The 13,547-nt window shown below is 34.1% G+C and overlaps 1 protein-coding gene across 4 annotated transcripts in view; it reads right to left on the bottom strand.

Moving 5' to 3' along the window:
• The window catches only part of ATM (ATM serine/threonine kinase), a 74,531-nt gene that overhangs the window by 26,646 nt on the left and 34,338 nt on the right, over positions 1-13,547 (bottom strand). For all 4 annotated transcript variants that reach the window (XR_006165367.1, XM_042793183.1, XM_042793181.1 and 1 more), the window contains exons 33-45: positions 12,962-13,057; positions 11,721-11,892; positions 11,150-11,291; positions 10,346-10,522; positions 9,781-9,955; positions 6,985-7,072; positions 6,479-6,634; positions 5,440-5,548; positions 4,566-4,654; positions 4,368-4,470; positions 3,163-3,311; positions 1,606-1,710; positions 963-1,082 (exon numbers count right to left, since the gene is read on the bottom strand). Coding sequence is in view for 3 of the 4 variants with exons in the window: in XM_042793183.1 (XP_042649117.1) it covers positions 963-1,082; positions 1,606-1,710; positions 3,163-3,311; positions 4,368-4,470; positions 4,566-4,654; positions 5,440-5,548; positions 6,479-6,634; positions 6,985-7,072; positions 9,781-9,955; positions 10,346-10,522; positions 11,150-11,291; positions 11,721-11,892; positions 12,962-13,057 (1,681 nt within the window). In the remaining variant the exon portion in view is untranslated. The remainder of the gene's footprint in view (positions 1-962; positions 1,083-1,605; positions 1,711-3,162; positions 3,312-4,367; positions 4,471-4,565; positions 4,655-5,439; positions 5,549-6,478; positions 6,635-6,984; positions 7,073-9,780; positions 9,956-10,345; positions 10,523-11,149; positions 11,292-11,720; positions 11,893-12,961; positions 13,058-13,547) is intronic.

Here is a 13,547-nt window from a genome sequence, read left to right as displayed (position 1 = left end):
TTCAAGACCAAGAAACTGTCCATAAACCCCCACAATGGTTAGTATGCAGAATAAGCTGTCAAGCTTCCAGTTTTAAAAAACATGAAGAAATCAGCATTAGTAAGGTGGGTGAACAGCTCTACTGTAAACATTCTTGATTAAGCATCCAGCAGTGTTGTGTTAAAGGTCCATCAACAAAGTGAATCACATTCAAACACAGGGCTACTTAATAGATTAGAGACCAAGATTCATATTCCTGGAGATCTATCTTATTATGTAGGTCATATATGGGTTAATATAAGAATAAATCCCAAACTGTAACATTGTAGCTGTGTAGGTTGTCCTTATATGTATTATTTTCTTAGGCAATTCATTAACTGCAAATAGCAATGGTTCATAAGGTCCTGAACATACTAAACGACTATAAGCTATCAAACTGATATAACTATAGCAGAAAAAATTTAATGTTAATAGCACTACAGACATGAATACCTTCCCATGATTAAAAAGCAATGTTAAGAATTCAGGTAGAATATTGATGGTAATAGAGGTCCATGAAGAAAGTGATTCAAACTGAAACAATTTTCAATAGATCTATGGGCATCATCAAGGAAATGGAAAACATTTTTAGAAAGAAAAGAGGATGAGTCATTTCCTTTAGTAAACCAAAGGCTAGGACATGTGTCTGCTACCTTGGAGCATACCAGGGAACTCAAAACAAATGGAAGAAACCAATTATTTAAAATACAGTATTGGCATAGTATCAAATAATTAAATCTAGACTATGAAAAAATCCAGTCTGAAAATAAAGGCAATCTAGATTTGTATTCACATAGTAAAGCTAAAATCCATATACTTTTTAAGATGAAGATTGAGACATTCACGAATAAAATTTGTTGAGGTAATTTTATTTTCATGCTAGACTTGATTACCAAAAATCCTGAAAATTGAGAAAGGAGCATGAAACAAGCTTAAAAAAATACCTGGAGAACATCAAACCTATGTTTTCCAACTCTCCAATTAGCTGTAGTCTGCAAAGAGTTGGATATAATGAATAAACAGACTCAAGACTGCCTTTGCACAGCTCTTCTACTTCATTCACTCTATGGATTTAACAGAAAAAGAGTAAATTAATATTTTTTTTATATCCACATGTAATTACAAATATCTGTAACATAATTTCCACACAATGAACAGAATTTGAATAGCAAAACTATTGAGTTTGAAATTATTTTTTACTACCATTAAAGGTAAAAAAATTAAGTTTGTCAAGAAATGAAAACAAAGAAGGCATATATAAACTCCAAAGCCTCTGCGACAGCTCAACTAAAGAAGAGAAGTCAGCATTCAAATCCACTTAAAAGGACCGTAAAGCAAGAGATGTATAGTACAGGAAATGTAACTGCAATTAGCACACAAATTGTGTATACACAGAAGACAAATTTAAGTTAAAAAACTCAGAAATTAAGTCTCAGTCCAGAAGTATTAATTTTAGTCTATGCATGAATGTTTATTTAAGCCCATAAACCTCCATAATTCTTTTATACGTAACTTGTGACTACACACACACATACACACACACACACACACTCTGTCTCTAACAGCAGAATATTTGCATAAAGTTACCTGGCATCTTTAAGACTGTCATGGAAAGCCGAGAACTCCTTATCTCGTAAAGACTGAAGAGCATCATACAGTGATTCATGGTACCCTGGTCTTTCTGTCTTATCCCTTACAAATAAAACAATAGTAACATAAAATAAAAGGAAAACTATGTATTCTCCACAAAGAAGTCAATTTTATCTTTGTGACAAACAGTTTTAATGACACATGTTCTGCAGTTGGATGGACTGAATTTTTTATGATAAAAAATAATAATGCAACCCTTAAACTTTCAAATTACTTGTTTTATAAATTCAAACTGTTCTTTTAAAACAAAGAAAAAACAGCAATTGTCAAATTGTTTGGTTGTATCAAAAATACAACACAAACTCAATGGCACAATAAAAATTTAATCATAACACATTTCTTACAGTATTCTGAAAGACTTATTATGATACGTATGCAACTTCAGTTCAGAATCAAGATTTTTTTCCTTTTAACTTCAGAAATATTTTTAAAAAGGAAAAAAATAAAGAAAATTGTAAGGCTGAAAAAAAACATAGTGTTCAATTTAATTTTTCTCTTCTTTGTCCTTTTCACTTTTCCTTCTGTTTCTCCTTGACTCTCCTCTTTCCTGTCATCTCATTCTCTCTCTTTTCATCTTACATGATTTTCTGCCCCTGTATTAAAGCTGAATATTCTATCTGCCTAAGAGATTTATAACCAAAGAGGTTTATATAGACCCTAAGCCAGTGACAGAGAGCCCACCTGTATGAAGTTTGTCCTGATTGTGGCATGACACATGCCCTTCAACAGGCTATGTCTGTGAAGTCCTACAGCTGCTTCTAAACAATGATCTTAAGACAGTGCAGGAGAAAAGAATGAACTCACCAAGAGCATGTTCCCCAGACCCATCTCTCTGTAAGAGCCTTAGGAGAAAAATTCTCCGTTCTCCTGACTACTAAAAGTTAATGTAGAAGGAGTTACTGAAGACCTCATTGTGTAACTTCTGCTTTTGCAAAAATGTAGTGAATCTGTTCTCTATTCCTCCTAAAATGTGCAATGTCGTACCTGAACTAGGAAGGGACAGAGTTTGCACTAGATCCTGGCCTGTCATATGAAATAACTAATGCCAGGCATCCAATGATACACAAGGGAGGAGATTACTCCCTATGAAGCAGTAGCCATGAATCAACACTGCTGTTTGCTTATCCAGGTCTGGATAACCTGTTGTGGTTTACTGAATAATATTTCCTTTGCTTATTTGCTTATAAATTAAACATTAAAGGCTATCTATTCCTTGTATGTACTTAAGACACATTACTATGAGTTAAAAATGGAAAATTTCAGTTTATAGTTATGAACAATCAAAAAGAATCAATGCTGTGCAGTTTCTCAGGAAGAGTGATATGCATACAAACCAGACAGGTCTAAGTGAAAAAGACTGCTCTTCAATTAAATGATTACGATAAATTAGGTGACCTGCTTCATAGAAATTATATTTTAATGTCATCTTTTTTCTTGGAACTGAAACCATTGCCTTTCACATAAAGAACCAGCAAAAAAAGTAAGTCAGCTTACTTGACAGAAGAGATGTGGCCCCACTGCATATTCCTCCATGCTGCCTGGTAGCGTATTTCCTGTAGTTCCACACACCACTCAGTGTTTTCATGTTCCAGTCCTTTTAAGTACATGGAAAGAGTGTGGCAAAGCCCAAAATTCTGCAGAGCCTGGAATTAACAACATTACTGAATTATTTTCCTCCTTTAATAAACTGAACTGTTTTTTTTTAAAAGGTTTTGTTTTATTTTTGGACAAAAAAGCCTTTGCAGGTAAGGCAGAACCATAAGCATTTCTAGACTCAGCACTATATAAGATGAAAACTTTTAATAAGACACTACTAATCACACTATTAACACCTGCAACCCCGGAAAAATGGTTTCATTATTACTGTGGCTGGCATTCTTTGAAATAAATTTCCATGTTGTGTTTCAAATGAACTATCTGTTCACATTTTTCCATTCCATCATTTCTGGGTAGATAGACAAAACCAGTTTCACTGTTTATTCCTGGTGGGAACTTGAAAAAGTTTCCTACAACTCCTGAACTCCTATCTGTTTGAAGACCATAATGACTTTATAACTGTGACCACATATCCAGGTTATGTGTGTAGCCATTGTGAAGGAGAACACTGTGGAATTTTAAAAGTGATACTAAATAATTTGGGGTAGGAAAAGAAAAGTACGATAGGAAAATGAAATGAGGGGAAACACAGATATACCTGTGCTATATTATTACAGAACTGGTGTAGACATATTTATGCTAAAAAAAGCAACATATTTTTAAGGGATCAAAATAAGACAACATCAATTCCATTTACTTATTTTACCAGAATTACCACTGTTTCAGTAAGATAGTTGCCATAATGGAGAGGTTTAAAGAACGAGATGGCAAAACCAACCAGTTACATTCCTTTTTGTATTCTGTCATTGTAGGAGCTGGCCAAATTCTGTATAGAATTAAATATATTTATTTTGAAATATTTCACAAAATTCATTCCCCAAGACAGGGATTACACATGAATGACAAGAGGACTAGAAGCCTTAGTGTTTTCAGGACAAATATTGAGTTATATTACACAGTTTAGATGCCTATGACAGTGGGCTGGACTTGATGACTAAAGAGACCTCTCTTAATCCTAAAACAATTTTGCATTTGCTACAAATGACACTCAGTATGATGAATATAAACTCCTACACTCATTTCCTATTATAAAATAAAATTACCTCTATTATTCCTGCCTGGCAAGTAGATGGAGAGAGGCTTGCCTCAAGGTCATATGTTACAAGGGCTTTCTCCCATACTGCTTCATGCTCATACGTTCTTATCCTGTTGTAAGTTAACAAGAAGTTTTCAATTTAAGTTCCTTACTAATAAATGAATGCAATGACTTTAAAGAATGTAAGAACATTAATAAATTATACCGTGCTAATGGCTGTAACATTCTTCCTCCACCACAGCCATAGAGACTGTCAGGTTCTCCAATGCTTCTATATATCTCCATGAGAAGGTCCTAGAACATGCGCCATAAAATGAATAATTACCTCTCTTGGAACCAGCTCAAGTGAGTTTTATACATATCACGTAAGTTTATAAATATAGGTCCTTCCATGTAATGTTATCATTGTTTAAATTTCCTTTACACAGTATCCAAGCCTGCTATCATCACAGGAAGAAAAGTTTTGTAGTCTAGCAAAACTCTTCAGGAGTAGCTAATTTCTGTTAAGTTATTAAAAAAACAGCACTGGGCTTTAGGTGGACTGTCTGAAAAGCAAAATGCAGTAGTATTGACTGAGCATGAGACATGCCAGCTACGCAATGCATTTTAAAGATATGCAAGCACAGTTCTGGAATAATGAACTATGGGGAAAAAGTAACCTAGACAAGGCTATTGAATCAGATTTTATGTAACAAATAAACTTGCAGAAGATAATACTGCTTTGGTTTTGATTATTAAAAATTGCTACACTGCTTGCTGATTTTTAATAAACATAGCTCTCTGACAAAATAAACTGAAAATACTTGGCTGGTTACCTCCACAAGGTCAGCTCTTTCAGGAAACAAGTTCTGCTTTGCTGTGATTTAAAATCTGCCAGTTAATTAAGAGTTTCAGGTGAATAAATACTCTATTTAACTTATCCAGCAAGGCAATTGAGTTCACTTTGAATTAGAGCATGAGAAGAACTTTCAAGTACAGTTTTTCAAGTTCAACTAGATCTGCCTTCAGCTGAGCTGAAACCTACTGTTATTTGTAATTATATGAGGTTTGCTTTCAGATTATGAAGAACACACATGTACCTGTAAACTTATGCCACTTTCTTCTTTACTTTTTTCATTCAAAATAGTAATAGTTGTTCTTTGACTTTCTTCTTCAAATGTCAAGCTCTTAGCTGCTTTAAAAGATGACCTAAAAGAGATGTTTCAACTAATAAAGTTAAATGATATTTCATACAAAGAACTAAAGAAATTCTGAAACAACACTTAAGAATGGGCACAAACACCAAATTCAAGATCAGCCCCATCATATCCCCAGGTTATTCAAAATGGCTCTCCACCAGAATGACAAAGTGATCAGCTGAACTGAGAATATCAACATCATGGGACTTCAATACCAAGATGGTTTCTCAGAGAAAAAAACCCCCACCTTATAATATCTAATCTTTTATTAAATCAAATTGCTTTTGTGAATGCCTGAAGCAAGAATGTTCTCTTCTGGGAAATAATAAAAACAACTACATAATATATATGCTTACAACCGTACCTTTGTTATACATTCACTCCTTAGAGTTATTTGTTGCCAAAATGAAGCTGTTAACTAGTTCCATATTTTGATCTTGTTAGACCAGAAGACAAAGATAATTGTCCATTATAGAAGAAAACTTCTATAAGGATCATTCAGCTCTACCCACACAATTCTGGTCATCATTCTACAGTGTCTTTCTCCCTTTGATACATTTCCGGTCATAATTTAAAGACTATTACACTATTAATTTTGAGAAACAGAATCTCGAAAGTGTTCAATTTAGAAAGTGAGATTCAGTACATTTCAGCATTCAAAAGCATTAGCTTTAGTTATGTTTCTCCAGAACACACACTACTAAGAAAACTTCTTGGTTAGAAGTCAAAATGACACTATTTTGAGTGTGTCGCAGCTAGAAAACTAGCAAGGTTGGGATCACTTTCAAGGACCTGAAAATATTTACCAGGTCAATACACACAGCTAAGGAATTTTTTTACTTTCCTTGACTTTTCACATAATTAAACAATATTGGGAAACACAAAACAAGATCCATTTTACCCAAAATGTCAAGAAACTGCGTTCCTCAAGCCTTTATACCTTTCTTGCTGTTTGTCTATATTTGTCTTGTCTGCGTAGATTTCTGCATAGAGCAAGGCTGTGAAGTGAGCAGCACAAGACTGTGCTGCTATAGCAACCTCAAGATAATTCAGATCCAGCCAGAAGCTGTCATCAAAAACTGTACCTGAAACAGATCTGATTAAATAAATATTTTAATATTGCTGTAACAGACCCCTCTAACATCAAACAAAATAAATCCAATCTAACTATAAAGCCTTCCTAAGGCTAATTTCATATTAGCTGCCCCACAAATCCATATCACAAAAAGTTTATCAAACAAAGTTTTTAGATAACTCCTTCAGCATAGTTAGAACCTTTTAAAGCTAACCATATCACTTCTGTAACAAATACAAGGTCACTACTATATCTTAATTTTTTAACTGATATGTTCTCTAGCACACCTTTCTTCCTTAATCTAGACCATCAGTGGATCTTAGAACAGTCATAATTAAAATAAAGCAACATTCTGGAATGCTGTAATTCACCTCTTTTGTCTTCTTAGGTAATCAACAACAGCAAGCATGGCTCGTCGAGATACTTTATCCAAACTTCTAAAATTATGGGTTTCTTGCTCTGGGATATATATTTCAAAAGAAAGAATATAATGAACTTTTGTCATAACATATCCATTTACAAAATAAAAAGGTGTATTTTGTACTCAAGAAAATAACTAAAAACTTCCTTGAGTGGCATTTCCAAAATTAAATTAATAGTTTGACACAAAAATGTATTTCCCCTCTTTATATGATGTTAGTGATATTACAGTAGTTTATACTGCAATTTTCTTTATCAAATTGTCTTTGAATTAATCATTTTTAGATTATATTTCTTCTTGTAGACTTCAAAGACAATCTAACATCATTGCACAAAGATCCACAACAGACCTCTTCCCTTAGGCTTGAGCCATATAAAGTTATTCCAAAGCCACAGAAATACTTACTAGTAGCTTTATTGTAGATTTTATGGACTGTGTATGCTTATACAAAAAACACCATCTCCCACACACAGATACATACTTTTAAAGAATTTATATGTCCATGCCTTGCTTTCAGAATCAAAAAAAATCAGATCGCTACAGATTTTATTCTGGTCATTGCGTTAATAATTTTTTCATTTTTCTGCACATTTTAAATTTATAAATTACAAGAAGCAAGAAATAGGGAAACCATAAGCAAAGGTTTGGTTACTACTACACTACAGCAAGATGCAGAACTAGAAATTTACCCTAAAGAAAGCAAAAGCCACATAAAAAACCAAGTATCTGGGCATTTCATGTGTTCCAACAAACAGAAATCAACAATGCTTACTTTCCACTGCTACCAAAGACCTTATAGAAGGAACACCAACTCCATTATAAGTCATCTCCCACATCCTTAACTTTCTGAAGAAATATAGTGGAGACATCTGACTCTCAGTTTCTAAGCCACCATGACATTTTGCTCTCCAGATCCATCCCCATGTGCTGCACTACTTCCAAATGTAGACACAGCGTCTCACAGGCAGGGTCCATTCTGTGAGCACTGTTCAGTCAACACTCCAACATTACTACTTCCTCCTTCATAATTTGATTAGATAAATAACAGAAAATTTCTGAATTAATTATATTTGGGTACCAGGCAGTATTAATGAGTCAATGGGGAAGGAAAAGGCACTGGCCAAGAAAACTGGAAGAAAAAAGTTATTCTTCAGGATTTATTGAGCAACAGACCAAATGACTATAATGGTAACTATAAGCTGTCAGCATGCTGTTCATACTCATTAGCTAACAAGAAGCTTACAGACAGAAAACAAAAATGGTGTCTGTTTTTATCATGACATCACATAGAAAGTCTAAATCCTAAAGAGAAATAACTAAACATGTATTTCGACGGATTCAACAAAAAATTAAATCTCTTCTGAACTAATATAGGATTCTGGCCAGACTGACATGCACTGAGTCCACAGTATTCTTCATTTTGAGCATGGTGTCTGACTTTTGTCAAGGAGCTTATGATTAGGTTTGGTTTCTCAGGCAGAGTTGTGATTGGCATGATGTTCACACTATTTATGCTTTAAATTGTCAAGATTAGCAGCCAATTCCTAGAACTTGCATGTCAAAATGGATCAACAGGAAGATTCTTGTTCAGAAGCATTCGACTTTCTTGCATGTGAGCATAAATCTATGCAGTAGCTTTCCTGGCTGCTCACAGAAAGGAAACAGGAAATCGTTAACCCTTTTCTATCTTACAAAGTGGGACAGTAATAAAAATACCTGGATTGTGGAAAAAGCTTATTACCTGACTTCAAAAACATGAAAGGATATTGCTCTAGTCTTTCTGGTCAGGCTAGACAGCATCTATAAAAAGTACTTTAAAATACACCTAGCATTATTAGGCTTATTTACACCACTCTTAGTACAAACTGCAATACTACATTTTCCTTTTCCTCCCTGGCAACCTAAAGCTTGCATGACTTGCTTGTAAAGAGACTGCAAGACATTGTGTTGACTCATTCCTTTGGTGATTTGTCACTGAAGAAAGAGGTTGGAAGATACAGCAGAGTAGCTACTGCACCAAAAATATATTAACCTGAAGTTAGTGTACCTGTGTTAAGTAAGGGACGTGCAAAAATAAATTATTTCAGCTCCTGTAAGTAAGTGAATGTACCATTCCCATTGTCTAATAACAAAGATCTTATTTTTGACACAGATTTTTGCTAACTTCAACCACAATCTATTTGGAAAGGACACCAGCCAGCTTGTTTAGAAGCTGCTTTGTTTCTAATAGAACTTACTGCATTATTCATACTCAGTTGTGGTTCTTTTGATTACAACTTCTTTTCATTCTGCTGGAATGGATCAGGTCTTTTGAATGTATAGGGAGACCATTATCAACATTAGGCAGAAGCTAAAGCAAGGGTTAGTCTTTTTTCCAAGGGAAAAATCCAGGTGAAAACGGCGTTTAATTGCTCTTGTTTGAGTAAGAGAGGAATTTAACTGCCAATTAGTCATTTTAAGAGACAGTCCAAGAATCAGTCTTGTACCCACAACATTGGATCACATTTAAATTCAGCAAGTAATAAAAATTATGCAGTTATGATTAAGGAAAGAAGTTCTACAGGAGAAACTACTTGGGTGCTGCCCAAATTACTGGTATCTCCACTGAAAAAGATCAAACAATTGGACAGAAGCTTCTAAAATTCTGTCTGCCTACAAGTGCATATCATATGTTTGATTGTCAGAAGATAATTTTTTCAAAACCGGAATCCCTCTTTCAGCTGAAACAAAAATGTTATGACATTACCTGAATCAGAATTTGGAGGTGTAGAAGTTCTACTAGATGAGACAAATCTGCAACAGGCTGTAAAAAACTTCTGGATATGAACCGACAAAAGATTTCTCCAAGATTCATCTGAGTCATGAAGAAGGATATCATGAATCAGGTATGGAAGCAAAGTTTGACACAAATCTGTTTTCACCTAGAAAACAATGATGCACAGCAGCTGCTAAGAAAAACAACCAAAAGCCTTTTTCAGGTTTTAACCAAACTGACAACTACTCAAACATGTAATGCTTGAGAAAGAACATGTAATATGAAAAACGTAAATCACTAATAAGGCTATGCTGGCATTCAGTTAAAGTAGTCATATTAAGTTTATCTATGTTTACAATTATCTCTCAAATCTTGTATTTCAAGACTGTGTTTTATCGGTATCCACAGTATCTGACTATGAAGGATCTGAACTACTGTTAAAAAAAGTAGTAACTTAATAGCAGAAATTCCTATTTGCTATCAAGATGAGTAATCGTATTTTTTTTTTACATCACAGTGCATATACCTATACATATATACAGATAATTTAGCTCACCTCACATAGCGGCTTCATTAACTGGAGAACTTCATTTTGCACACCTCCAGTGTCCAGTATTGAACTAGTTAAGCGCTTGATCCAGGTCTCATGACTTTCTCCCAGAGGAATCCACAGGTTTGTGTCATCCAAAGTTTCTAAAGGAGCCTCTGTATCATTAGCAGGTACTACAAAAAACTAGAAGGAAAATACATATATTGCAAATATAAACAAATTCTACAGCATTCTGCAATCTGCACAGAATAAAACATATTAAATATTAACTATGCTTTAATTGATTGACAATATCAATTTTGTTTATGTAAATGTAAAGTCTTCCAAGGAAAGTGAAAGGACTGAAAATAAAATCCTACTGGTAACATCAACAAGGGCATGTTAGACATCGCTTTTAGTTTACAAATCAAAAGTCTGAAAATTAGGAAGTATCTGACTTATGGTTAATTATGGACCTTTTTTTCCGACCTATTTTCCACTAAGATTTTGCCCCAAATGATACTGGAATCCTGAGAAAGAATGTATTCGATTACCAAGTAAGTAATCAAAAAGTGTTTAATAATGGAAGTACACAGCTTTCTAATGTCAAATTGGTAATTTCCTACGTGAAGAAGCTGCAAACGCTGAAACAGAAAGGAGAAACATGTATAAAAGCAATCAGATTTGCTATCAGACTGATGTAAAGTCCAAATTTTGCATTCAACAAAGCCTATCTCAAAAATATTTTAAAATTTACTCTTTTAAAAACATACTTTTTAATGTTTTCTCTACCTCATATGCCACATAAATAAGGTATATTAGAAGAAGTACCTTTTTCCTAGACATTCGAAAAGGCTGTAGATAGATTAACATGGGATCAGCTTTATTTTTATAAACTTCCCAAAATTCACTGCCAGACTTGGTAGCTAATATGTTTTTCAAACAGGAAACAGCAGCAGCTCTAACATCAATACTGAAAGAATAACATACACAACAGCATTATTATTAATTTCATTCAAATATTTTCAAAATCACCTTTATAAACATACAAGGCAAATAATTCTACAATCTAACAACGTATGCATCAAATCAGAACATTTTGGACTAGGATATGCCACTGCGTATTTTGTTATATAGCAAAGCCTCAGTATTTACTCCACAGCACTGCTACCCTCTACAGCACAGAAGATCCCCTCTGGCTAGAGTCCAACTAGAGAATTTCTAGCAATCATCTAAGCTTGACTGGATAAGTAATCTGAGCCTTGAAGAACCACATGGTTGGACATTAACAGGTGTTAGTAATACCTTCAGAGTGTTGCTCTGGGGTGATTTGAACAACATAAAACTTAATGGCTCTTATTAAGCTTTGAACTGAATAAATTAAATAAATAAGTATACTCACCAATTATCTGTTAAAGCAGTATTTATTTGAGTTAACATTATGAAGACCCATTGAAGTTTTCTATCTTCAAGTAAGTCCACTGCTTTAGAATCCAGTGCATTTTCAGCACGCTGAAGAGCTATGGTGGAGAAATCCATGGGACCAATTTCTCCCAAGCAACTTCCAACAGCCTCTACAAATACAGATAACTTTGTAGTCTTATGCACACCAAAACAAGGTCTCATACTAAACAGTTGCAATTAATATAAACTACTTCTAGAACTGAGTTCATTATGGGGTAAAAAGCTGCAAACATTTATAAATAATCACTAGAGAAGCTTTATGATTAAAACTACATGTATACAAATTTTGCAGTTTAAGACTCATAAATAACACAGTTACACTTTCTAACTCAACTTTCTAGGAGTGCCTGTGGCTCTGGATTTTGCAGTTTAAATCAGATATAGATTTTATTTTTGCTTGTGTCAGAAACAAGCAAATGCTCAAGGTCAGAATGACAGACACTAAGAGACACTAATTTTCATTCCCTGAGGGTATGATAAATACAAACAGTAGCCTGGAAATACAGTAAGAATTAACCTACATTTTACAGAAAATGATGTATCAATGTGTTCCTCAATTGCTTTCCAGACAAAATAGTTTACAAAAACACATGACCACATACAAGAAAAAATAATACAAAATTCACCTTGAAATTAGATTTAAAAAAGGGATGTTAATCAGAAAGAAAAAACTATTTCCCTGCTCTTTCCTTCATATCAGCATGTGTCTTAAATACGTTCCCATTTCCTCTAATAACCACCAGAGCAAAAAAAGAATAGGTTGAAGATACACAGGTTACATTTTGAACTAAATTTAACAAATCATGTAAGGAAAGACAAGGCTGAAACTTACAGCTTCCAGAGGTGCTGAAGAACATCACACTGAAGTCAATGTGAGCATCAGTTGCTCAGCATTTTTATTTATCAGTTATTAGCCTTTTAGACAAAAAGTATATTAAGGCAAATGTTTTCATTACTAGTGTTTCTGTCTAGTTTGGACATCCAATTTCAGTAATCATCACCTTCATGGAGGTACTCTCCACTCAGGGAAGAGGGAATTCACCCATTTTAACATTCCTGATGGCTACCTCTGGCAGCAAATCCGAAATAGCACTGGGAAGTAACGCAGAGAACGGACACAGTTTCGACCAGGGCTTTGCAGTGACAGCCCTAAGATGCCTGTGGGACTGTTTAACTTACCCAGCACTGCTTTTTCACCTGTATGGTTAACTGCCATCTTGGACAGCTGCAGTAAGCTCACCACCAATTTCACTACTACAGAATCTTCTGGCTTTTCTATAATTCAGAAAAAAAAATAAACCCCCAAAATGTCATCGTGTATTTGTAATGTGAACATTAGAAGAAAACACTGCTTTAGTATATGTTACCTACAAATGTCAACATGCATTATTAATGTTGAAGCAAGTTGGTATTAAACGGTACCTTAAAAAAAACATTAATTTTTCTTATGAATCTTGTCATGAAAAAATTTCTATGCATTTGACTATAGCAAAGAATCCCCAAAACTAGAATACACAAATGCTATTATTTTCAGTGTTTTGATGTTGAAATTATAATTAAATACACAAAATATTAGCATAAGTTAGTGTGAGAGTGTTATTTGAAACAGTGAAGTCATACTATGTGACTCCACTGATAGCACTTAAGCTAATATCAGCATTCTGTTCTAAATCTGAATCCAATGAACATCCCAAAATAAGGTTTCTACCAGGAATTTCAAAGAATTTGACTAGCTTTCAGTTGCCTAATTAACTTTGTCAAATTA

The sequence above is a fragment of the Tyto alba genome, unplaced genomic scaffold, assembly GCF_018691265.1.
Source record: "Tyto alba isolate M040663 unplaced genomic scaffold, T.alba_DEE_v4.0 Super-Scaffold_2, whole genome shotgun sequence".
In the NCBI taxonomy this organism is placed as follows: domain Eukaryota; kingdom Metazoa; phylum Chordata; class Aves; order Strigiformes; family Tytonidae; genus Tyto; species Tyto alba.
Note: the sequence above shows the minus strand (reverse complement) of the source record. Positions and strands in the feature narration are given on the sequence as shown.